Consider the following 25,228-nt stretch of genomic DNA (forward strand, 5'->3'; position numbering starts at 1 on the left):
GCTCATTACTGCTCATTTATAATAACTCTTTGATGCTGCTGTCAATTGTAATGCAGCTTTGACGCTGGAAAACATTTAATTCCATATACAAATTTCTTGTATGCCCGAAAAAAGAATAGCGGTAAGGAATAAATGTTTTTCACTATGACCATTGCAGTCATTTTATCGCTCCAATATTATTTGTATAAAATTTGAATTTTTATGAAAAATATCTAAGAATAAATTGGTGGAGTAGGTAAAAAACGCACCAGGCAAGCAAATGAAAACTATAATTATGTTATTTATTTATTTAATTTAAATAACTCTTTTGCAAATAAAAGTTACGAACTTGAATTGCAAACATTTGCTCTGTGATATTATCAAAACAAACAAATTTATCTCACTTTTAAAAACACAAAATAAATTACACATTCGTTTGAAAAAAAATAATGATCAGTAATTAAACTATAACTCAATTTCCCTGGTTTCCACTCTGTGCTTTTCCCTAGAGCAAATGTTTTAAAAATTTAAACATTAATTATAGTAAGTAACCCCCCCAAAAATATTAGGGGGACCAAATCTAATCACGTAATGCCTGATGATGATGATGTAATATTTGCGAGTTGTATTTTGACTTGAACCAGCCTGTGTGTGTGATTAACTCCTGCAGTTTGCCTGCTCATTAATCAGAAGGCACCCTAATCTCCTTAACGCAAATTATTGTGAGGGCCTCTTATCAACCAAAGCAAATTGTGGACCCTCACACGGGTTTGTACGTCGGGTACTTCAAAGGAGCCAAGCAGTTTCGATGCATCATGTCACATTCAAAAAAAAGTCTTGTACTATGCAAGTAGTGTGCCATTTTTGAATTGAGCGCTGCAGGAACGACGTGGATCAAAGACACGCACATTGCCTTCAAAAGGACTTCAGCCATTTGGGGTGGTCTTATAAAAACCCGGAGGCAAGCATCTCAGATGCATCATTTGGAAACTACCAACACTTGGGTCGTGGAGTTATGCCGAAACTGGCCGTGTTACTTCTCCTGATTAGTTTGTGCGTCGCCGCGATGCACCCAGACGCGCTTCTGCGCGCTTTGTCCAGCCGCTCCGAATTTACCTCCCAGCGGCGCAAAGCTGGAGGACTTCCCGTCTTCATGATGCAGCTCTACCGGACCATGTTGACTGAGAACCATGCCGGAGACAAGACCTGGACCGAGGACAACCCTGGACTGCATCATTCGGATTATGTGACTAGCCTTGTTGCAAAAAGTGAGTGTTCTGTTTTTAAACGCAGATCTTTTCATTGAGCCTTGGTCATAGTTTTAAAAACTAACGTGTGTTATTTTACTTCCTTTTTAATTTACTTATTCAGCTAAAATAGTTTTGACATCTAAACCAAATCAGTTTGGTAGTCAATGTTTTGATTTTGAATCATCATTTCAGCACTTATGCAAAATTATGGTCGGCCACCCAAAATGAAAGAATTTGAGTTTGTGCGATTCCTTGTACTTGCATCTGTTCCAGGCTGTGAGCAGCGAGGCGATCGGTGGTCCATCACCTTCAACATGTCCTCCATGTCCACGGGCGACCGCATTCAACAAGCCGAGCTCCGCATCCGCCTGCCGGACTTCAGGGAGTCCCCCAGAGCCTTGGTGAATGTCTACCTCTCATGCTCTGACGACAGCTGCCCTGGTGGCAGGCTCTTCCTGGGCAGGCTGAGAGCCCAACCCAGCACCATGAGATCTACCTCCTCCTGGAGGGTGCTCTCCATGACTCAAATGCTCCTTCACTGGCAAGAGCAGGACCTGTCAACACATCAGCCGGAGGACTCCGAGCAGGATCTGGAAGCAATCCAGCACCTTACAAAAAACCGGGTCATGATGGTGATCTTCGCCAGGCAGAACCCCGACGCCCAGCGGACGCCCTCGCTCATCCGCACCTCCGTGCACTCCAAGTACGTGAGCCAGGATAAGGAGGTCGGCCCCAGGAAGACACGCCGCAGAACCAAAAGGTTCTCCGGGCAGCACAGGAGAAGAAGGATCTTCACAGCGAACAAGGAGGATCTTCTGTGCAGGAGGGTGGACATGTGGGTGGACTTTGAGAAGCTAGGCTGGAGCCAGTGGATGGTTTATCCCAAAGGCTACAACGCTTTCCGCTGCGAGGGCGCCTGTCCCACACCAGTAGATGAGAACTTCAAGCCCACTAACCACGCCTACATGCAGGTACGAGTCTTCGCTTCTTCTGCTCGTGTATGTTTTCTTCCGTGCTGTTCTAAGCAAGTTCTTCTTCTCATCACAGAGCCTGCTCAAGCTGCACCACCCAAACAAGACGCCGTGCTTGTCCTGCGTGCCCACCCGCCTGGTGCCGCTGTCTATGCTCTACTACGAGAACGGCAAGATGGTCATGAAGCACCATCAGGACATGGTGGTGGAAGAATGCGGTTGCCACTAGGCCAAACCAAGAACATGTACACAATCACAGACTTTTCTACTGTTAATGACTTTGCTGTTGTAGATTTAGGCGTCTCGCATTGTGCCCGTTCCAAATGACACAAACCTGGTCAGCGAGTGAAGCACTGGCAAAACACAATACGATAAACCCACCTTTTAAAAAGCTAACGGAATTGACATTATCGATTGTTTGGGTCACGTTGAGCCATTTGTTTGTTTACATTGTACAGTAAAACATTAAATTATTTCTTATTTTCAACAAAATTAAAAAAAAGAGAATTAATTCTACATTTAATTTAGAGGAGACATGCAACACACACACACAATTTAAGGTGTCTTGTTCCAATACAATAAAGCCACCTTTAATAGCAATCCATCCAGGCCCTGAGATGGCAAAGCAGCCCCAATCCATGATGCACCCCTCCACCACAGTTTATGAAAAAATCCAGGTCATTCCAAAGAGTTCACATACTTTTTCTTCCCACTGTAAAATCCTCATCCAGCGAATACAGCTTTGTAATACACAAGACTAATTTTATCATGCAAAAAAAAGTGTAAATTAACTTCAAACAACAAAAACAACATTGTACTTGATTATAAAATCTGTTTACTCACATTATTATGTTATATAATATTATGTTTAGTTAAAAGAGATTTTAATCACACCCCATATGCCAACAATGGAGGCATGCAGAAGTACAACTTCCTCTTGTGGAACTTAATTTTATATTCCACAGTCCCTACCTTTTAATTCAACTTTAAAAAATCTTCTACACTCACAAAACGACAACCGTGAAGATGTTAGAAACAGTACCAATCCTCTTCAAATGTCCATGTCAAACTGGGCATCTTCTCCTGTGTGAAGAAAAGAGTGGAGTGGAAAAAAACAATAGATTGGAGTTGAGTATACGACCCCGTGTGATTAGCTAAAAGGGATTTTACATGAATCACAATTGCTTTGAGCTTGCGCACACAATCGGCAAGAGCTCCCTCCTCCATCACATTGTAAAGGTCATAAACATGCAAACAATGTTTACCTGCACCCTCTGTATGTTGGTTTTGTTCGATTTGACCGCTTTGACTCGCTGCAGGCTGGCAGGTCTCAGTGGACGACTCCCGTTTGAACGGCCGAGTGACTCCCGGGATATCGGGCAGCTTCGGAGGCGTGTGAGCCAAAGGAGAGGTGCGACACTGAAGCAGGAACTTCCTGTCGTAGATGATTCGAGTTCCTGCACAAGCAAGAGGCAGATTATTATTATTTTTTTTTATATTTTATAATTGTGGATTGAATGAAGTCCTCCATGTACTTGAAGAATGACCTACTTTTTCTAGTGCCCTGACACACATCGAGTGAGCCAGCTGTATTTGTGTGTGTGCATTTTATCAATGTGAACGTGTCCCACCTGCAACATTTACAGAACACTATCACTGACTACACCGGCATGTGGATACTCCGCCAACTTTCTCACTGCTGCAGAGGGAAAACACCACCTTGTTTTGCTTTTAGCAATAATTGATGCAGCTTATAGTCTGCCTAAGTGAAACTGCTTTGAGTCTCAATAAAAAGTTATTATCTTTGTGAATAGTTTCTGATTTTTTTTTTAAATATATCACTACACAGTGCAAGAAGTCATATTTTTTCCTTCTGATCAAGCACATTTTTCAAAAGGCTACAAATCAGTGAATAACTAAACACCGTTGATCATTAACATAAGGACAAGATTAAGGATGAAGGGTGTCAAACTCATTTTTTTTCACGGGCCGCATTGTAATCATCTTTCGGAGGGCCATTACGACTGTCAACCCAAATAAATGTATGAGCACCTCATATGATATACAGTAAAAGCTACAAAACAAACTGATAAATAACTAATTTTCAAATCAGATGAGTAAAAACTGGTCAAATATTATTAAAAGTGAAGACAATTTGCAATTCTAGTAATGACACGAAAATTTGATGCACAATTTGTCTTAGCGGGCCACATAAAATGATGTGGCGGGCCGTATCTAGCCCCCGGGCCTCGAGTTTGACACCTGGAGAATAGATGATTCTCCAGGAACACCAAGAGTCATTTAAGTGCTCCGATGCACTTATTATACCTATTTGCAATAAAGCCCAAGTTATTATGTTGCATGTCAGAGGTTTGAGACCCAGTTTGACCTCTGGCCGAGTTACCTCCGGGCGTGGTGCTGAACACGGTCCCCCCGGGGGTCGTGGAGTAATCCTGGGGCATGTGGGCAGCTTCCAGGACGGCGACCCGCCTCACGGCCGGGATATCCCGGCTTCCGCTCGTCTGACCTGCCGCTGACATGCCTAGATGGTGACAGCGCTCTCGGTAAAACTAAAGTTGCTTCAAATGTGATGCCGTGTTGTCTCCATGTGCTACCACTGGATCCAAAACAACCCAGAAAGCCCTACTACGTGAGCACGTGAAGCGGGGGGTTGTGATTGGCTGAAAGTAGGGGGCGTCACAGATGCCGGAAGTTGTAGTTTTTTTTAAACTACGGAAGTCGAGTGACACCAAAATAAATATATCCTCGCGCGGTACAAGCAGCACATTATCACAATACTTATCACATTTCTGAGTTTTTTTCACATATTTTAATATAACTGCATACCTACCCAGATTAGTTGAAGACTCACTTGAATTGAACTACAGAGAAAAAATTAATTTTTCTATATAAATTTAAAAAAAAAAAGGTGCATTGAGAATGATTTAGGAATAATACATCTCATATGTCACATCTTTGTTTATTAAGTCTTGTAAATGGTTTGAGCTGGTGTACAGGGTAAGATGATCTATACATATTTTTACGTCAGAATAGTTCTGATTAAAAGTCTTGTATACATTTTGTTGTTTTTTTTTCTTCTTCTTCTGGACCAATAGAAAACAAAAGAAAAAGTGTTCAAAGCTACATAGCCTCTACATTCCCCATGGTGGGCTTGGGCTAACTAGATAATGCTGAAAGAACATCCATAACAACTCTATGAGGGTGCATAGCATTCTAATGAAATATATTTTGTCATATATATTTTTTTATACACATATTTTCATAAAAACATCTTTTTTTGTGCATGGGTGCAGTTGCATTCCTTAGGATAGAGTAATATGATATTGCGTTTACATTGTCATGTATTCATTCTAAAGGAGTATAGGTGAGATCTATTCTTCTTCTCCACGCTTTAAATGTTACAATACTCTTTAAATTACATCATTGGGCGTTACGCTATCTTTTCAAGTGACATGCTTGTTCTTTCACACGCAAAGCATCATATTTCACCTATACCCCTGACCCCCAAAAAGCTAAACAGACCAAATAGTCTCTCACCCAAAAACAATTCTCACTCAATCAGTAGGGCCCTGCACAAAAAATAAAAACACTTTATAATTTCAGAAATGAAAACCTGAGTGGCATGTTACCAGTGTGAAAACGTGATATGTGGCAAATATAGTGCATGCACTGGCCATGTAAAGTAAAAAAAAAAAAAAAAAGAAAGAAAAGTGAAATGTGTGCAAAGTAATGTGCTCATTCAGTCAGTCAGTCAGGCTACAGTAGCACTTAGTACTTATGGGATACATATTTTGTGTAGTGATGGTCAGTGCGCGTGTGCTACCATGATATGACAACATCAGGTTTCTGCGTTAATAAAAAATAATAATTCAGAGGAAAATTAGTTTACCAAGATTTGTTTAGGGAAGGGGTGGAGAACTCATTAGCCACAAGAGAATTTGATCAAGCCCATTAGTCAATCCTAAAAACAAATTAAAGCTGCTTTCCGCCATAATTATCAAACATCGGCTCATATCGGATGGCACAGGAAAAAAAAAGATAAATTATGATATATATTCAATTTTAATCCCAATATTCCATAATATTGCATCAGGTTCCCCACCCCTGCTCTAAATTCACATACTTAAACTTAACAAATGATATTTAATCATTGTATTGGCTACTGCAACATAACACTGCTTGATATGCTAAATGCTGCCAAATACAGATGCAAATCTCTCAGGCGTTTGCAATCCCACACTGATATCACCCTGAACTAATTCCGTGTCAGCGTTTTCTCGCTGACTCACTCACGTCAAGGTCGAGGCAGCCCGCGTTTTGTGTTATCAAAGAGGCGATGACAAAAAAAAACATATGCAGAACTTCCTATAGCGGCTCTCATCACGCGTGTTTTGGATTTTATTGCTGCGGCAAGTTCACACGATCCGACACCCTGACCTGTCCGTAATCATTTCGATTGCGTGTGCTTTACTTTGTGACGACAACATCACGAGTCTGGGGACGGGGAGCATGATGACAATCACAGTGCTGCCTGCACAATCACACGTCATAATAGCACAATACTGTACTGTCCTCCATTTTTTTTTTTTTTTGACACATCCTGCAGCCAAGGTGATGGGGAAAAAGGTGAGGAAGCTTATTCTGCATATCAAGTGCGGCTACTGGTTTGGGAGAGATGATGTCAGCTACACAGATGACTCTGTGTTATGGAAAGTAATCACCCCCCTTCAAAAGAAAAATATACCAGCTCGTAACACTTTTTTTTCGTGGGGGCGAAAATAACAACAACAACAATTTAGCACACACAAGGACAGGACAGTCAAAAGCAAGCTCTCTTTCCAAGTGCTGACATCACAGGGCCTTTGAGCCAATCAGGGGCCAGGGCTCAGCGAGAAAGGCATGCGGCAGAGAAGACACCCCACACATACGTACGGCGACACACGTCCACATAGCAGAGTGCATATTTACCACAAGCGCACGGAACAGAAAAAAAGGTCCATGGAAAGAAGCATTGGTGGAAGCCGTCGTGGGGGGGGAGTACTCCTGTTTTGGGGCTTCGGATTTGCAATTGAGTCATTAAAAGGTCACATGACCCAAGTGTGGGCCTTCCCTCTTCAGCTTGTGGATAATGAGAGTTCAAAAGGTCAAAGTCATGCACCAGCGGTCATCATGCAGTTACAGTTCACAGGAAGCACTTTTTGTCGTCTTAGTTCAGTGACATTTGCTTTTTTTTTTTTTTTTTTGGGGAGGGGGGGTTGTTTTGTAGAAAAAAAAACGCTCATGCTTTAGTTGAAGTGATACTTTACAAATGTTATAAAACTACAAGTTGATCTCTTCAACACTTTTTGTTTTTCCTCTGGAAGTGTTTCACATGTGGAGGGGTTAGGTAACTCCTTGTTTTGGTAGTCTGTGTTTCGTCGCTCACTTTCCTTTGCGCTCCGAATGTGGTTTTGTGGAGGAAGCTTTGGCAGTGGCTCTCTTGTCCTAAAAGACACAAAATCACGTCAAGTTTGCTCCTACCAAAATATAGCGCTACTTTAGAGGACTTCATCAAATTGAGGGTGTGTATTATAATAAACATGGGATCTGCTCTGGTGGATTTTTTTTTTTTCTCCAAGCACTGGGATACGCAAGTGCTTGTGGGAATCGCGTACCTCATGGACCAGGTTGTGTGTGTTGTGTTTCAGTATTTAACCCTCCGAAGACTGGTGCGCTGCACCGACTGTGCGGCCCTTCTCACATCCGCCCCCACCTGGAGCAAGGAGGGAGGGAGGAAGGACGGAAACAACACTCCTGGTAAGTGCTGGAGAGTCTACGTGGAACCCGAGCAGGAAACTAAGTTGCCGTGTGCAGTAGCAGTCCCACAATGCTGGTTGTGGATGATTTGAAATCATGTTTTTTTTTTGGGGGGGGGGGGTGCATGTGCCACATCCATCCATATGTATATTTGTTATCCACTCACCTTCCGATGAAGAACCCTCCCATGCTCGTCAGCAGCATAGTCCTCTTTGTCCTCTCTCTGCACAAGAAGAATCATTTAAGCATGAATGGATCATTTTTCGGGAGAAATAAATTCTTTCTTACAAATGCTAAACCAAGGAAAAAAATGGCAGATTTTGAATCATGTGTTGCTCCGCACAACACATTATCCCGATCATCAAAAAGTACCTTTTGATGTTAAATGAAACTAAAGCTAATGATGATCACATACTGTTGGACACAACAGTATCTAACTTCATGACTGGCTTCCTATTGGCTCATTCCCCAAAACAAAAATGGATAAGATGTTCTCTCTCCAAAAATGTCGTCGGCCTCAACCTGACCTTGCCCCGCCTCCATTCCTGTTCCCACGCACGTTTCCCCGCCTCCTGGTGAGAGAAGCCCAGCCCCTTTCCCTGCAGGAGGCGCCCACGCAGCACATGTGAGTAAGTTGTGTCACACACCGGAGTCATCAGAGCCTCTTGGCCCGGAGCGTTGTTGTCCCGGCCCGATGATACCGAGCCGACCCAGCCCTGCAGGGAATCCTTGTCGGGTAAGTAGGGTTGAAAAGCTCCGCCCCCGACCAACCTAACATAGGAGTCAAAAAAAGTGAGTCGTGGTTGGAGAGATATTCGGAATAAGTCTTTGAGCTCCATTCACACTGCCCAAATTATGTTCCTGTTCCTGCGTGGAAGCTACTCCAAAATCACCAAAGCAATCCTAACTGGAGCACTTGACTCCAATTCTGGACGCCCTTCCCTGGCTCTCTGTACATTTTAGAATTTATGGGAAGAACTGAATCATTGTTTGCCGAGTCAGCTGTATAAAATCACACTAACACACAGTCCTGCCCTGCTCCTGCAGTTCCTGTGCAGATTGTCCTGGTATGGCCCCTGATGCAGCAATTTTCTCCGGGCAGTGTGAAAGAGGTCAACCTCGTGACCTACCGGTTGTCTCCATTGTGCTCGCCCGCTCGACTCAACGGGGACATCTCAGGATGGCCGTACATCTGCAGGCCTGAAAGAACACAAATGCCTTCCGCTGAACTAAGCCCCGCCCCGCCTCTTTTGGCTCCTCCTCCCGCCACGGGAGCCTCCCCTCTCCTCCCGTCCGACCTCTGACCACCCAGCTGGCCATTCAAGTTGACCTTGGGAACGGCGCCACTGGCTCTGACCCGGTCCCTTTCCGCCAGCGCGCTCATGGGCTCCAGTGGCGCCTCCTCCTCCTCCTCAACCTCCCCTTCCTCCTCTTCCTCCTCCTCTTCCTCCTCCAGCTCCATAAGGGAGCCGCTCGCCCCGCTTGCTCCGCTGCTGGGCCGGCCCAAACTGCAGGGAAGGGAAAGCGTGGCGCCTTCCGAGTCGTCCGCTCGACTGCTGCCGTCCAATGACGAGTCCTCCACCGTAACCAACGAGGGGCTGACCCCCGCCGGCCACACCTGGACGTCCGACATCTCCATCAAGGTGTCTTCTTCTGTGGCGGCGATGGGGGCGCACTGCAGACTGGACACATCCTGCCAGTAGGGCTCTGCACCGAGAGGAGAAGGCAAACTGTATTGCATGGACGCCGGAGACAGCAGCTCCTCCTGAACCAGCCCATAACCTGGAGGGGCAACAAGGACGAGACAAGAGAAAGACTAACACCATGCAGGCATAGCCAGGCAGCTTGGCGAGATGGCGGTGGGGGGAGCAGGAGTGGTTCTTGTCAAGGATCTCAGAAGGTCTTTGCTTCCACCAATCGGCACAGCTCAGCTCAAAATTTCAAGACGACCAACTATAGTTGTATGCTAACACAAATTGAATGGACGGAACATAAAACCTAAGTTTAGTGGACAACATAATTCCCATGAACATAAAAATTTTGGTGATCACCTTGATCAGGGTTTTCTGATCCAAATCGTGCCATAGTGAGCTGAACCGTACCACTTGGTGGAAATGAGTGCAGGACTCAACCCTGTCCCAATAATGCTGCAAAAAACCCAGCGTCAACCCTAATCAGGTCATCATTCAGAATTTATGCAGCCAGATTAAAAAAAAAAAAAAAGAAACCTGATCTGACTCCAGTATCCTTAACTCATTCAGTGCCAATGACGGTTATAGACATCAAAGATATTAACTGGGTTGGCAGTGAATAAGTTAAGAGCTTTCAAGCAATTTGTGGCTGGAAGAAGTTAGTCGGGTACAGTCATTGGGACACAGTGAGTTTGAGGAGAAAGGTTTGCTGAGTCATCAGTCTGTGTCACAACACGAGGCTATGACTGTGAACTTATAGCAGACCAAAAAGAAAGCATCACCGAGAGTTCATTTTTGGGTTGGCACGATATTAGTTCATCTTCAACCGTTTTAAATCTTCTGCTGTACAATCATCTCAGCAACACATGATAAATTCCAGATGCATTCAAGTCATAGCTGGAAAAAAATATTTTGTGGATCAAAATGGCTTCCTGGAATTGTCATTTATTGATTTAAGATTTTGGATGATGGACGCAGGCAGCATTGTTTGTATCGTTCCAACCCTTATGGCAGGTCCCATATTTCTTCTCAAGAATTAGCCGTGCATACCAAATCTCTGCAAACATGCTATCACGCACACTTGACCATTCACACATTAGCTAATATAGCTTAAGCTATTAGAACACAGCCAAGGTCTTTTTGGAATGACATTTGGCTCTGGGAGATAAAAAATATGTCGAATTGGGATCCATACAAAGGTATTCCACCAATGGGGTCGGAATTCTGGGTCAATTCCATTAAGCCCCGAAAGAGCCATTTAGGCTATTAAATGACGGATAGATCTTCTTGGCACGATTGTCACAAAATACTTTGTTTAACCGTGACAAAGGGGTCATTGGACTTAAATAGCCTGTGATGTCGTCGGGTCTCACAAGCTTTGGGATGTGCTGAAGCAGAATATTGCTGGAACCGGGTGATAAAATGATGATAAGTGCCGCGTTTATTGGAGGAAAATAGGGTCGTTCTGGTGTCTTTGAGAAAGAGTACGGTAATGGTGCGCTGTGGCAGGTCATGATGGCCGCTGCACACCGAACGAGGCGACTGGACCGGCCATTGGCCCTTGAGCATGTTTCAACTGGCTGTAAAACGGAAATTAATAAAATAAAGGCGGAATATTAAAGAGATTGAGTGGCTTTGTTATTTCGGTGACGGAGGCTCTCCACGCTTCGCTTTTTAGCCACAGTAAAGCATTATTACAATTCATTTGATTGAAAAAATGGCTTTCTATTTGCAAAGTGTGATGTCATCACCCCGTCAGTATACACAACTTGTACAGAATAATTGAGACGTCTGGGAACTCGAAAGTAGGTCGTTTGGCTGCATGTTGGTCCACCGATGAGCTTACAAAAAAAACATCGTATTTCGTTCCAGGTATCATTCCGATTTGTATCGTTTGGAAACATATTCATTCTCGCCAGTTGATACTCATCGAGTATTGCTAAATTGCTACTAGGTTAGCTTAAGAACTTTACAGCCATGTCTCTTTTACAATTTAAAATCTTTCAAAAGAGTCTCAATATGTGTCTGTGCCAAAATATTTACTTAGCTGTGATATGAGTGTGTGAAAATTCCATTTGTGAATGTATGTGTGTGTTTCTGGGATGCCAGGAGGATGACAAATGACTTCAGAATGAGGTGAGCATGGTGGAATGGATCAGAATTAGAATAATGAATGTTTTAGGCGTTTCCCTTTGCTCCTACTTTTTAGACACAAACACACACAGACATCAAATTAACTAAGACATAAATTTGTCACCACAGAACAACAATAAAAAATAAGAAAATTTCACAACACACGATTCAATAACCACAGTCACACAAATATTATTGGAAGGGGGACGAACACTAACGACTGAGACTTTTTCACAAACTTCCAAACACGCTCAGGCAATGATGACCGTTTTCCATCAAACTTGGGCAAAAAAAATTTAAAATCTAAAATAAACTGCTGTTTAGGATATTTTGCCTTTGAATAAAAAAAGATGATGTCACGGTCACCTTGCTTGATAAGCATTATGTGCTGCCTAGTGTAACAGCCTCTAAAATACACCATTTAATTCCCAGAAAAAAAATAAAAGGCACATTTGTTCGTTGGCAACTTAACACATTGACTCGTCCGAATTATTGCACACAGTGAAGAGGACCTCATAAAGCATGCCATGCAAATTTGAGATTTCAAACAGTGCTCACACACTCAACTGCTGCTAGTTTATTTTCCCCCCAAAAAAAAAAAAAACATGGATCCTTGCTATACTTAATCATGCAGCATGCCCGTGCACAAAATGTACAAGACACACAGAGAGGCGGAGGAGAGGCTCCCCCGCTCACCCCAATCAGGGAGGAGCGCGGGAAAATTTAATGACAAGAGTGGTGGAGGAGGAGGAAGAGGAGGCCCAGAGGTTCAACATGAGGCCACATGGGGTCAGAGGTCGGAGAGGAAGAGCTGTGAGGAAGAAGAGCAGGTGACGGGAGCAAGAAGAGGCAGCAGATATGACATGGAGAGAAAAGGGAAGAATCGAAACAAGGTATGAAGGCCCAGAGCACACCGTCTTGGGTGTACCCGTGCCACTTTGGACTCGTGGATTCATCCCAGACACACACGCACAAGAAAAACATTCTCAGACATTCTTCGTTAAGTGTAAAAATGGCGTCCGTAAAAGAGAGATTGATTACCTTTGTTTCTCATGTATGGGGTTGTGAAAAAGAATGACTTGTGCTTCAGTGAGGCGGAAGGGTTAACGTGCATGCTGCTACAGAGAACGACACCATTCGTCAACATGTCTCCGAGAGTTTGTTAGCAGACCACCATGCAGCCCCGAGCGAGCGAGCGAGCGAGCGAGCGAGCGAGTGCCACCCTTCCACTTACCCCTCCTGAAAAATGGGGGTCTAATAACTCGTGGCTTGTGCACCAGCCGCGAGGGCCTTGTGTCCGTCACCTCTTGTGAAGCAACAGAGATAAGGTGAAAAAATAAAAATGGCTGTTACCCAGACTCACGGGGGAAGGGTTGCGGGCAGCCGTGTGGCGGGGGGGGAAATAATATATAATAATATCAAATAAATCAAAATAAAATAAAAGAATCCAAATAAACAAATCAAATAAATCCAAATAAACAAATGAAATAAATCCAAATAAATAAATAATAAATCAAAATAAACAAATCAAATAAATCAAAATGAAAGAAATCAAAATAAAATTAAATTAGATAAAAACAGCTCACCATTACAGCCTCAAGACTTTCGAGGACCCGGTCGATTTCACTTTCAATATTAAACATGCATCCAGGAAACTCTACTATGTTCCTTTCTCTTTGTTAATTCATTTTTCATGTCATCTTTGTGTGTGTCGTACCATTGAGGACGCTGGGGGAGAGCAAGCTGGAGTCACGATCGCCCAGTCGGCAAGCGCCTTCCTCCAAAGAGCCAGGTAGCAGTTGTGAGGGCTGACCCTCCAGGGAGCTCACGATGTCTGCACGGTCGATGTTCTTCAAAGCAATGTACAGGCTCTCCACTGAGGGGAACATCATGCAATCGACAAAATGAGTTTATAAATGAACCTTAAAATGTCATATGTGAGGACATACTTTTTGCCCTCTTGCCCTCTCTAGCAGCCCAGAGGTTGAGCAAGGCGGAGCTCTGGTCCAGCAGAGAGTTGGGATTCTCCACGCGGATCCTATTGATGTCATCAACCCCAAACTGAAGCTCTCGTGCCAACTCTGAGCCGAGAATAGTCGAGTCAGTAAAAAAGTGCAAAAACCCGGCGCTCACTTTTTTTCTTTTTGAGTGACTGACCTGCCCAACTTAAACCAAGTTGCTCTGATATGAGGTTGATCTTCACCTCAGTCCTCTCCATTGCATTTACTGCGGCTGAAGACAAGAAAATCTAATCAGTTTCAAAATTTATCATGACCCTGCAGAGCCCATGCCATATATAAAAATAAAAATCTCCAAAATCTTCTCAATTATGACAAACAGTGCCTTGATGCACGTTTCCATAAAATTGGTTTTGATACTTACCTAAACACAACCACTGCTCTGTTAGGAAAGAAATAAGCAATAACGTGGACGACATCAGATGGGCCCGAGAAGATCGAATTTGGAGGCGCATTCAGGTGCCAGTCCCAATAATCAAAATAGCATTCTGTAACCGAAAGTGCATTGTAGCTGCGCTGTGTCCAAGATAGACAGAAAAGGCCTTGCTCCAAAAAAAAAAAAAAATTCCAGCAGTGTCGTTACTGGAGCTCATAATAAGGGCTCCTCTGTCTTGCTCCACTGCGAGGTCCTGCTCATTCTCAGAGCTAAGCTAAAGAGCTAATGCTAACAATATCTGCCGCCATGCTAGTGGAAATCGCAGTGGAGACACCAGCGCCATGCAAAACCAATATTACAAGAGTGGGTCATTGGTTCCAGGGCACCGGGAAAGGCAAACAAACCAGGTGCTGTGGAACCTTAGCGGTTCTGATGTGGGAGGGGGAGAGCACTGTTGTGCATCTTTTGGCACATATCCAATTCAATTTATTCCAAAAGAAAGAATTTGGGGGGAATACAGAAGAGCAGTGCGTTGCAAGGCTCGGTCGTTGTGCCATGCGTGCACGTTTGAGGGCAAAGTGGAGGAGGGTGGAGGGGTGGGGGGGGTAAAGAGCTTTGAGTAAAGGAAAGCAAAGGACTCAGTGCCCATCTATGGATATTTCAGGAAAGGGCCGTTGGTGAGACAGAGCACTCACCCAAACCGGGCTCGTTCAGAGCACCGTAGCGTTCCCTCAGGGCGAGAGGTGTTAACGTTCGCCGGCGTTCTTCACTTCCAGCCACCTACAAAATAAATAAATAAATAAATAGATATTCAAATAAATACATAGATAAATGCATAAATAAATATATATATATATAAATAAATTAAATACATTGAATAAATAAATAAATAAATAAATAAATAAATAAATAAATAAATAAATAAATAAATAAATAAAATGCAGTAAACAAACAAATAAATAAATAAATAAATAAATAAAATACACTGAATAAATAAATAAATATAAAAATAAATGAAATACATTGAATAAATAAATAAAATACACTGAATAAATAAATAAATATAAAAATAAATGAAATACATTGAATGAATAAATAAATAAATAAATAAATAAATAAATAAATAAATAAATAAATAAATAAATGTCTTACCTTGATACAGGGCGGCATTGCTATGTTGAGGTTGCATAAGACATGCTGCGCATCCTCATACTTGGTGCACTTTCTCAGGAAGGACAAAAACCCCGTGGCGTCCTTGTTGCTGTCTCGGACCTAACAGAAGGGAAAGGAAGAGGATAGAAAGGTGGGGGGGGGGCAGAATTAAAAAAGAAGAGGGAAGTGAGAGAGAATATAAGAAAAGAGAGGTGGAAGGGGAGAAGAGGAAAAATCAAATGAAAGCCAGCATCGGACGCCACCACGACGTCGCAGGCACGTGGCGCAGTCGTAACACGGGGGGCCAGAAGCAGGGAATGGAAGCAATCCACAGGCAGGTGAGAGGGTGACATTTACCTGCACACTTTACCTGGACGTCTGTCAGACCAGACAGTTAGAAAGTGACGGCCAGAGAGAGAAAGAGAGACAGTGAGACAGACACAAAACAGACAGGCAAGGCCGCAAGATTGCAAGGCTGGCGAGGGAACCCTGAGGGAGTCACGTCACGGGACATGCGGATCATCTCACAAGAGAGTGGCTACGAAAAAAAAGTGGACGCGCAACATCACCGTGACACAAAGACACGCATGGCAAAATCATGAAACAAATTAAAAGGAAAGAAGAACATGAATATGACCACAGTATAATGAACGACAGACGAAAAAGGTCACAAAACAGAAAATGAATCATACACAGTGGCGTGATGATAAATTGTAATGAATATTTGAAAGAAGTTCATGATGAGATAAAGTTTTGGCAATTATGAAACACTGAAAACAATAACATAAGTAATTTGAATCAGAATTTAAAAAAAACATTTTTTGTATTGATATTGACAAACAGGATTTCTGAGTTAACACCGTAAGAGATTATTACAAATTTGCTCAAATTTAAAGTTGCGCAATAAATAATAACTTCCTAAGCATAACTTACTTTTAGGCTAAAAGATACAATTTTTTTTTACAATTAATTCATATTTAATGTAAATACAGAGACACACAACTCCTCATTATTATCAAATTCTTCTGCATTAAAAGTAGATTTTTTTTTGATGCACACACTCAGCTAGTTTTTTTTGGTTTTCTTTTTTTTTTTGATCCACATAGCTAGATTTTTGAAAGTTTTCCTTTTAAACACATTCTGCCAAAGGTGTGACAGCAAACAGACAGAAAAACACCAGAGGGGGCTTTCGGGAGGGTCGGCAGGTGCTCAGCAGGAGAATCGAATCGGTGAACACAGGTGACTCCACAAAACACACCACAACACCAACACAACACAACAATATAATAATAAAAATATAAGTTAGTGGCGGACCTTGACAGAAACAGGCAGCCGGTTATCTCTGAAGGCCTGGAAGCTGAAGGTGCGAGGCTGCTGTGTGGCTTTCCTGATAGGCACCAGGTTGCCGGAACATTCCAGATGCAACGGCATGCCCTCCATCAGCTGGAAAAAAAAAAGAGATGTCACCCAAAAACCAACCAGGTGATTCAATGAGGGGGAAAAAAACCATCCTGAGGTTCAGCTGCGAAACTAAAAAATATTTTTTGGGACGCTGACCTCAATGTCTCGACTCCGTGCCACCTCGGTGAAGTTTTCATGCAACTCCAACGTCTTGTCCATCTTGTCATCGGTCATGCAGTAACAACGCAGGCGTCCCTCCCTCGCTTCATTCATCTTTGCAAAGATAACAAACTTTGCCATATAAGGCACGGACATCAATTCCCGATACAAAAGGTTAGCGAAGGTCACGGCCTCTGCGGTGCGGGGACAATCTGCTAGCCAAAATCTGCCAGAAAGACAAAAACAGGGGATGTGAAGAATCCACTCTGGATTTGCAATTTTGGGAATGCTCACCTTGCAGAGACATTGGTTGTAAAGTTGGCACAGCTGTTAGCGTACATCAGCTTGGTTGTCCCGGTAATGTCTTCCCACTGAGCAGGTGCCGTCCCACCTGAGACATCGCAAGCACATGGTAAGAATGGGCTGAGTCATTCCAATGTGACCCCGAAAAAAAAAAGAGTTGCGCAACTACCAATGACACTGCAGAGGAGGCGCAAGCTGGTGGTGTCGCCCTCGCCGGCATCACGAGGACTTTCTCGCCAGGATGGAGGAAGAGGAATACGCAGCCCGATCGGACGGTGGAACTTGCGCCTGCGTGGTTCGATGGTGACCACGGGGCTGAAGGTCGCCTGGTTGCCGAGCTGCCGAGTCAGCAATTCGTCAGGGATGGGTTGGGCCTGAGAGGATGAGAGGACAAGCTGATAAAAAGGCTGTTGAAGGGAAGAGGTGGACGTCCATTGGGGGTAAAAAAATAAAAATAAACACAAAAAAAAAATCAAAATTCAACTCACGCATGCAAGCAACTTATAAGTCATATCTGACCCAACTCAGCATCAGCTCGCTCAGTGTGGCTCACAACTTAAATCGGGGGAACTGAGAAGTGAAGAATGACTGGATAAAAGAAACAAAAAACATAAACAGAAAGCAGAATAATGTAATAATAAATAATCAGTGAGGTGACAAACAATGAGAAAAAAAAACAACAGAAGCTGTCATATCTCACAACACTCGTGCATCTCAATGGAGTCAAAGAAATAAATATTTGATTCAAAAAGCGAATCTCTTAAACCTCATAGAGGTCAAAGTTTCATTTTAAGGTACTTACCTGCAGTCCCAGTCTCACTCTTTTGGTGACAGCCGTTTCGGGAAAGATGGCTTCAACGTGCGGCACCAGCTTACTGGTCAGCCGCCCGCCCTCTGGACCAATCAGATCGCTTTCTTGCTGAACGCGGGACACCACGGCAAAGTAGAGGGGGAAGTCGGTGGAGATGATTCGACGAATCCTCTTCTTTTCCAGCTCCTCTTGACTTTCCAGGTCTGCAATAAAGAGTAAAGGGAAGGACAAGTAAGGGATGGGAAAATTAATGATGCATAATTTAGTCTCCAAAAAGTGCTGTCATAAAACGATTCACTGTCAATGTCCCTGTTTTATATTCTGACTCCATAAATCAGGATAAAGACATCTTCAAGTGTCTCGTGGATGCTTTCCATCTCGCTAACCTTCGTCCATGCCGTTCAGAATTGTTTCCAGCACTTCGTCGCCATAGCGATTTCGGTGCTCTTTCCAGACTGAGCCGTTTTCACTGCGGAGGACCACGAGCTCACGGTCTCCTCGAGCCAGTGAGGCAAAGTGTGGGATCTCCACTATAACTGGCCTGTGAATTCAAAATAATAAAATGTCATAAACAAAAAAAATAAATTAACATTTCCTAGCTTGAATCCCCCCCTTCAGAAATTACAATACTGACTCACCCAAGGAACTGCATACTGGATGGACCCAGCGAGATGATCCGGCTGGCGAGCCCCTCACCCTCCACCAGGGGAGGGGGCGTGGTCAACTTCTGAGGTTTAACCAGGCGGCACGTGATTCGGGTCGGCGCGGCGCAGGTCCGAGGAGGGATGATCACTCGCAGGCCGTGATGTCTGCTGCCTCGCATGGAACCTCCACGGGCGTCTACCATGAAGCTCACTAGAAAGCTGAGAGCAGATACCCAATCAATAGGAAAAACGATTATGTTGAATTTTAAACTTACCCGGTGTGAATGGGGCTGGCCACCGGACTGACATTGTCTGAAGTTTCTGTAGCCGGACTGCTCGGGATGAGAGAGTCTTCATCATACTCCTTTGGGAGCGGTATGGGGGTGTGCTGCGTAGTGGGAGAGACATAATGGTATGTTATCATGAGCAGCAAAATAGTCTCAAAATTAAAATAAAATAGTATATGAGATTAATTTGTTAAAAATCATACTTGATCAAGGAGAACTGTTTCGGGCGACACGCAAGGAATCCTGGGAATGGCGGGAGAGTAGGGCCTGCGGGAGAGGAAATCACTCAAAAGTCAACTGATTAACTTTGGTGCATAAAAGATTTCTTGGCAAATGACTTTTTGTTTTATGTTTGTTGTAGAAAATTGAACAACTGAACTCCATTTTTTAAGTTAAGTGTATAAATGACTTGTGTGTTCCTTATAATTAGTTTTTTATACATTATACGTCAATGCTATTATAATATGTACAAATTTAATACGTTTGGGTTCACGGGAGGATATTAATTTCAAATTTGCAATGGACACGATGAACTTACGTGGTCCCCACACCACCTTCGAAATCTCGAAGTGTCTTCTTTGGGGATAGGAAGTCATCGTCCTGATCTTTAAAGTCATCAAGCTTCAAATAGCGTGCGCCGTCCATTCCGAGCAACTCGTCCCCTATTGAAAAAAAAAATTTCCCCAAAAATATTTTAATTATTATTATTTTTTGAGACATCTAGGAGAAAACAAGAACATGAACAAAACAGGCGAATAACACCAAAGTGGTGCCCGAAGATGTTCTAAAAATAGCTCACAGATGAGTTATCAGTATTTCTGTAGTATAAATATAATTAGTAACTTCACATTAATCATCTCCACAATTTCACCACAACACAGTCACAAAAAAAGGCCATAAAAAAAGAGAGACATTTTAAAATGGAGTCAAATAAGATCCAGCATGGACTGCAAACAGCAAGGCACCCAGTGATACTTTTTTTTTTTTTTTTTTTTAATCATGCTCAACAATGACGCAATCACATGTGATGATTTCTGTGTAGGAGAAAATAGCTGTTATTAAAGAGGCATGAGACGGAAATTAAAGAACAGGAAACCATAGATCAAGATTGTGATATGAGCTGCTCGGGACCAAAGACAAAATTATTTCAAAGAGAAGGGAAAAAAAACATTTAAAAATGAAGCTGGATGACCAAAAACATCATTTTTTCCAGATTCCTTCGAGCAGAAAGACGACAGCATCAATCACGTTAAATTAGCCGGTTGATGAATTAAGGTGTCTTTAGTAAACAATTGATTTGGAAGGAAACTCGAGGTCCGGTCAGGTTCAAGATTCAAGATTCAAGAGTTTTTATTCGCCATGTTCGAGTCCCTTTGTGTCAAACGCTCGTACAAGGAAAATGCCGTGACGACATGCTGATGAAAAACAGAAGACTTTTTTTTTTCTTTCTAAATAAATCTCAAAGCAAGAGATAAAAAAGTGAGGGAATAAAAATAGAGCGGAACAAACATGGCTGACGTTGAGTCGGAGGAATTGATCACAGAAGTGAAGCACAGAGAAAAATGAAGCCGTCGGAACGGACAAAGCGGAGAGACGCACACAAGCCTACCTAACGTTAGCTGGGCGACCCCTAAAAAAAAAAAAAAAAAAAAAAATGGAAAGGGAAGTTATAAACAGTCATTCACTGGGTCAGGTCAAAATATGCAGTGGGTAGAAAAAGTCTAGACACCCCTGTTCAACATAAACCTATAAAAACAAACATGAAATCTCAAAAAGTGCAAGGCTGCACTTTTTTTTTTTTGCCATAACCCCAAAAAGTATTTCATCTAAATTTACCTTCATCCTCCGAGACATCCAAAATCTCATCCACCGTCTCGGGAAAACTCATCCGATGCTTTTCAGCTGTGATCTGAATACAAACGAGGACAACGGCGAGATGGAGGGGGGAGAGGTCACAGTTTCAATTGCGGCCTCCGCGCCAAACACACCGAAAGCGGCGGCTCACCGCGGAGACGGATTCCTCGGTCACCAGTTTAAGCACGTCGATGACGGAGATGTAACCGAGACGTTTTGCGATGCCCAGTGGAGATGTTCCGTTCTGCGTTGAGACAGACCATAATAATAAAAACAGTCATTTGTCCCTGTTGTGGTTTACATTTAATCATGGAGCCATATTTTATATAAACATTCTATATGATATACTGGAAAATTAAGCCCCGCCCATAACTCACCGACGTAATCTCGTTAGGCAGGGCTCCGTTTTTTAACAGCAACGTGACGATATCAGTGTGACCCTGCTGAGCTGCTTGGTGCAAAGGAGTGTAGCCCATCTGCAGGTGGAAAAGATTTTTTTGAACTCTTCAGTGCCATTGATGGATATAGACGTCAAAGATATTAATTGGGTTGGCAGTGACGGAGTTAAGATTTTTTTTTTACCCGTGTTTTGCAATTCACGTGTGCCTGCTGCTGCAGTAGGAACTTGACCATCTTGATGTTACCATAGTGACAGGCCACGTGAAGGGGCGTGTAGCCCATCTGGAAAACAAAAAACGAAAAGATGCTAAGTATTTGGACTCAAAGTCATATTTTTGGGGGAAACGTCAGATTACCCGTGTAGCGGCATAAACGGACGCTCCCTGCTTGACCAGCGTGTCGGCGATGCCCACGTGACCTTCTTGAGCCACCAGATGGAGAGGGGTCAATCCATTCTGCGGATTGACAAAAATAAATGAATAGTAGAAGTTTCTGAACAGTTCATTTGACATTACCTTGTTTCCTAGATTGACATTGGCTTGCTTGGAAATGAGTAGGGCCACAATGTCAGGCCGTCCCTCCTGCGAGGCCAAGTGTAACGGCGTGATGCCTTGCAGGGATTCGGCATTGGGCGACGCCCCGTTCTGCAGCAGGCAACTGGCCACCTCCATCTGGTTCTGCTTGGCCGCTATATGGAGAGGCGTGTAACCGTTCTGCCGAGATGAAAACAGGAGTGGATATTGTCGTGTTAGATCTGTGGGTTTTCGATCTGGGTTTTAAATTTGGTCTTACTCGGGCAGTGCTGTGGGCTGATCCTCCCTTGCTGACAAGAAGTTTTACAACATCCAGGTTGTTGTGGTGAACGGCCACATGAAGGGGCGTCAGACCGTTCTGTTTCGGATGCACGGACAAAACAAAACCAGACATAAATGAGACTAGCATAAAATGAAGCGGGGCTAACGTTGCGTTCGAGAGCCTCACTTTGCCGGCCGCGTTGGGATTGGCGCCTCTTTCGAGAAGGAGCTCTGCTACGTCCACCTTTCCGTATTTTGAGGCCACGTGGAGGGGGGTGAAGCCTTTCTGCTCAAGAGAAGAAATAAAATAGATGAACATAAATAAAAATAAAAAATTGAGAAAAATCGGGAAAGAATTGGAAAAAATAAAAGAAAATTCGATTTTCCGATTATTTTTCACCTTAGTCATTTTGATCTGCTGCGCTCCAGCATCTAACAAGATCCGAATGGTATGAATGTGTCCTTCCCGTGCCGCGATGTGCAAGGGGGTGTGCCCCGCCGTGGTGGATGAGTCCGGGTTGGCCTTGTGTTCAAGAAGCAGCTTGACCAGCTCCTTGTGTCCCATACGGGCCGCACAGTGCAAGGGGGTCTGGTCGTCCTGGTAACAGCAACAAAAACTTGAAGACCGCATGGATCAAAATAAGCTCGGTGTGTACCTTCGCCTTGGCATCCACTTGTGCTGAGTTCTGCAGGAGAAACTGGGCAACTTCACAGTGTCCTGCTCTGGAGGCCATATGGAGGGGGGTCTCCACTTTCTGGATACATTTAAGTTGTTGGAATTACGGTATCGGCTTGCTGAGCAGACTCGGTAGTGCTGTTCTTACCACATTGGAAGCATTCGGTGAAGCCCCTCTCTGGAGCAGGTTCTTCACTATGTTCAGGTGACCCATGAAAGCTGCTACATGGAGAGGAGTGAGGCCAGACTGGAAAAACAGGAATAAGAGGTCAAAGTGGAAAATTCATGCATTGGATCTGGAATAAGGGCTCACCTCTGTGACGGCTTCTAAGGAAGCAGAGTGTTTGAGGAGCAAGTCCATTGACCGCATGTGGTTCTTCTTGCATGCAATATGGAGCGGCGTGAAGCCATTCTGGAGATAGAAAAAAACAAAACATAAAACTCAAATATAATTCACACAAAAAGGGGAAAAAAATAATTACCAGAGCTCTAGAGTTAGCTTTGGCTCCCTTGTCCAGAAGAACTTTGGCCATACGATGGTGACCACAATGGGCCGCTACATGAAGAGGCGTTAAATGGTCCAGTGTGATGTCATCGATTTCTGCGTTGTATTGGAGAAGCTGTCTCACGCAGTCCATGTGATCCCCCTGAGCTGCCATGTGGATGGGGGACAGACCATTCTGCCACGAGACGAGAAGAAAGCGCAAGTTGGGTTTTGATGAGGCTGACATATAAGCTAATTGATATGCGGGAACATCGTTAGTTGAATAACGTTGGATTCACTCGGATGATATCAAAGGACCCGTCAGGGTGGAGAGATGATCGAATCTCACTGCGAGCATCTCATTAAACGGTACCTTGGTCTTAGCTTGGAGGGGAGCACCGTGTTCTAGCAAGATCTCAATGATGCGAACGTGTCCGTTTCGAGCTGCACAGTGAAGCGGAGTCAATTCATCCTGCAAAAAAAGGACATTGCAGGCATAAAAAATATTTGGTAGAAAAAGCGACTCAGCTTGGGGGCGACAGATGGGCCCACTAAATATTTGGAAAGAAATATGCAGGCATCGGTGATAAAATGCCAGCTCAGTGCATGGAGAAGCAGCTGGACTAGAAAAGAAAAAACCAAAACCTACCTTGGTTTTGGCATCGATCTGGGCCCCTCTGTCCAGCAGGAGTCGGACCATCATCATATTGCCCCTCCTGGAGGCGATGTGAAGTGGTGTGATGCCGTTCTAGTCAAAAGGAAAAAATGAAAATAAATTATTGTATCTAAAGAGGGTGAAAAGAATGTCTGTCTTTTCCTGACAGATAATAAGTGAATCACAGCTGCGACCCCTGACCTTCGGGGTGAAGTTTACGTTGGCTCCTCTGTTTAGCAGCAGCTGGGCTACGCTCATATTCTCATAGTGGGCTGCGATATGTAGAGGGGTGAAACCGGTCTAGAAAGAAAAACACATTTTATAAATTGTTCGTCCAGGTCCTGGAGGAGCAAAGCAGGTGACTAAGGTTCTTAAATAGGCAAAAAAATAATAATACAAAAATTAAATAAAATTACAAAATTAAAAATAAGAAAATAAATTAAAAAGAGATAAAGAAAAATAAAATTAAAAGTATAAATAAATAAATACAAAGATAGAAGAATATAAAAAATACCATAAAATGCATATATGCAAAAAATAAAAACATAAAAATCTAAATAAATACCTTGCTGAGAACATCAGGATTGGGGTCATTCTGCAGGAGCACAGCGGCGGTGCGTGTGTCGTCATTTCGGGCGGCGATGTGCAGTGCGGGGAGGCGGACCTTGCCTTTGGTGCCATAGTTGATGAGCAGTGCTACGACATTTTCATGGCCCTGCTGCAGGGCCACTGCCAGAGGGGTGAAGCCGTCCTGAAATGAGCAAAGCAGGACGGGTCGATCGGGGCACAGTCAAATATTCTTTAGTTTGCTCCAAGAGGTGCAACAGAGTTCTTCTGGTCTGCTTAAAACAAATCGCTTCTGACACACAGACTCACACCTACCTCAGTGGGGAGACTCTGATTGGCGCCGTTCTCCAGCAGGAACTTGACCACCTCGAGGTGATTTTCCTGTGCTGCCATATAGAGAGGACTGAACCCTTTCTGTATGAAACATACACATTAATATTATTAGTAGTATTTGGTAACAGGAAATTAAAAAATTAATTAGACAAATATTTTTTGGCTTCATGCAAATGCAAAAAAATAAAATCTAAAAACCCTTTTGGGTTACGATCGAGACATTGGAGAAAATAAGGCTTTTATGTAATTTCATAAAGTGGCCAAATAATGGTGCCCTTAACCTTGCGATGACTTAACATGCATGACCTCATATTCTTTTAAGTGGCTTACATGTGACTGGGCATTAACGTTGGCTCCATAATTGACAAGCTCAGCCACCACTTTCTCCTGGCCTGCCAGTGCCGCGATATGCAGAGCAGTGTTGCCTTTCTGGAGAAGGAAGGCAAAACGTAAGTGATCCAACCTATCATATAT

General features: G+C 43.4%; 3 protein-coding genes and 1 long non-coding RNA gene across 15 annotated transcripts in view; 2 read left to right on the forward strand and 2 right to left on the reverse strand.

The window, feature by feature from the left end:
• Window positions 1–993: 993 nt before the first annotated feature.
• Window positions 994–2,441, forward strand: LOC148389516 (nodal homolog 2-A-like). The gene is made up of 3 exons (XM_088391772.1): window positions 994–1,247; window positions 1,503–2,200; window positions 2,277–2,441. Exons 1-3 carry the CDS (start codon window positions 995–997, stop codon window positions 2,427–2,429), a joined length of 1,104 nt encoding a protein of 367 aa, XP_088247898.1. The 5' UTR covers window position 994; the 3' UTR covers window positions 2,430–2,441.
• Window positions 2,442–2,702: 261 nt separating this feature from the next.
• Window positions 2,703–4,863, reverse strand: LOC148389517 (eukaryotic translation initiation factor 4E-binding protein 1-like). The gene is made up of 3 exons (XM_088391773.1): window positions 4,605–4,863; window positions 3,466–3,657; window positions 2,703–3,283 (listed from the first exon to the last, which is right to left on the reverse strand). The coding sequence occupies exons 1-3, from the start codon at window positions 4,738–4,740 to the stop codon at window positions 3,252–3,254; spliced, it is 360 nt and encodes a 119-aa protein (XP_088247899.1). The 5' UTR covers window positions 4,741–4,863; the 3' UTR covers window positions 2,703–3,251.
• Window positions 4,864–5,161: 298 nt separating this feature from the next.
• ank1b (ankyrin 1, erythrocytic b) overlaps window positions 5,162–25,228 on the reverse strand; it is a 28,264-nt gene continuing 8,197 nt past the window's right edge. Inside the window, exons 4-44 of one of the 12 annotated variants that reach the window (XM_088391831.1) lie at window positions 25,085–25,183; window positions 24,737–24,835; window positions 24,420–24,605; window positions 24,056–24,154; window positions 23,849–23,947; window positions 23,573–23,671; window positions 23,198–23,395; window positions 23,029–23,127; window positions 22,864–22,962; window positions 22,696–22,794; window positions 22,440–22,637; window positions 22,227–22,325; window positions 22,038–22,136; window positions 21,761–21,958; window positions 21,602–21,700; window positions 21,429–21,527; window positions 21,224–21,322; window positions 20,998–21,090; window positions 20,829–20,901; window positions 20,602–20,622; window positions 19,531–19,654; window positions 19,196–19,259; window positions 18,981–19,093; window positions 18,700–18,924; window positions 18,448–18,602; window positions 18,053–18,264; window positions 17,420–17,624; window positions 17,242–17,338; window positions 16,945–17,173; window positions 16,702–16,830; window positions 15,388–15,507; window positions 14,931–15,015; window positions 13,999–14,073; window positions 13,791–13,922; window positions 13,559–13,717; window positions 13,076–13,147; window positions 9,148–9,217; window positions 8,545–8,788; window positions 8,184–8,240; window positions 7,876–7,973; window positions 5,162–7,705 (exon numbers count right to left, since the gene is read on the reverse strand). In XM_088391831.1, coding sequence (XP_088247957.1) covers window positions 7,905–7,973; window positions 8,184–8,240; window positions 8,545–8,788; window positions 9,148–9,217; window positions 13,076–13,147; window positions 13,559–13,717; window positions 13,791–13,922; window positions 13,999–14,073; window positions 14,931–15,015; window positions 15,388–15,507; window positions 16,702–16,830; window positions 16,945–17,173; window positions 17,242–17,338; window positions 17,420–17,624; window positions 18,053–18,264; window positions 18,448–18,602; window positions 18,700–18,924; window positions 18,981–19,093; window positions 19,196–19,259; window positions 19,531–19,654; window positions 20,602–20,622; window positions 20,829–20,901; window positions 20,998–21,090; window positions 21,224–21,322; window positions 21,429–21,527; window positions 21,602–21,700; window positions 21,761–21,958; window positions 22,038–22,136; window positions 22,227–22,325; window positions 22,440–22,637; window positions 22,696–22,794; window positions 22,864–22,962; window positions 23,029–23,127; window positions 23,198–23,395; window positions 23,573–23,671; window positions 23,849–23,947; window positions 24,056–24,154; window positions 24,420–24,605; window positions 24,737–24,835; window positions 25,085–25,183 — 4,890 coding nt within the window. In that variant the 3' untranslated portion in view covers window positions 5,162–7,705; window positions 7,876–7,904. Of the gene's footprint in view, window positions 7,706–7,875; window positions 7,974–8,183; window positions 8,241–8,544; window positions 8,789–9,147; window positions 9,800–13,075; window positions 13,148–13,558; window positions 13,718–13,790; window positions 13,923–13,998; window positions 14,074–14,930; window positions 15,016–15,387; window positions 15,508–16,701; window positions 16,831–16,944; window positions 17,174–17,241; window positions 17,339–17,419; window positions 17,625–18,052; window positions 18,265–18,447; window positions 18,603–18,699; window positions 18,925–18,980; window positions 19,094–19,195; window positions 19,260–19,530; window positions 19,655–20,601; window positions 20,623–20,828; window positions 20,902–20,997; window positions 21,091–21,223; window positions 21,323–21,428; window positions 21,528–21,601; window positions 21,701–21,760; window positions 21,959–22,037; window positions 22,137–22,226; window positions 22,326–22,439; window positions 22,638–22,695; window positions 22,795–22,863; window positions 22,963–23,028; window positions 23,128–23,197; window positions 23,396–23,572; window positions 23,672–23,848; window positions 23,948–24,055; window positions 24,155–24,419; window positions 24,606–24,736; window positions 24,836–25,084; window positions 25,184–25,228 lie in introns of those variants that run through there. The other 11 variants (XM_088391827.1, XM_088391828.1, XM_088391824.1 and 8 more) reach the window with 11 other exon arrangements.
• Window positions 8,169–11,333, forward strand: LOC148389519 (uncharacterized). Its single transcript, XR_015861661.1, has 2 exons — window positions 8,169–8,753; window positions 9,065–11,333. It is a non-coding gene; the product is annotated as an uncharacterized LOC148389519 (long non-coding RNA).

The sequence above is a fragment of the Syngnathus floridae genome, chromosome 12, assembly GCF_059516105.1.
Source record: "Syngnathus floridae isolate MCC-2025c chromosome 12, RoL_Sflo_1.0, whole genome shotgun sequence".
Taxonomy (NCBI): Eukaryota; Metazoa; Chordata; class Actinopteri; order Syngnathiformes; family Syngnathidae; genus Syngnathus; species Syngnathus floridae.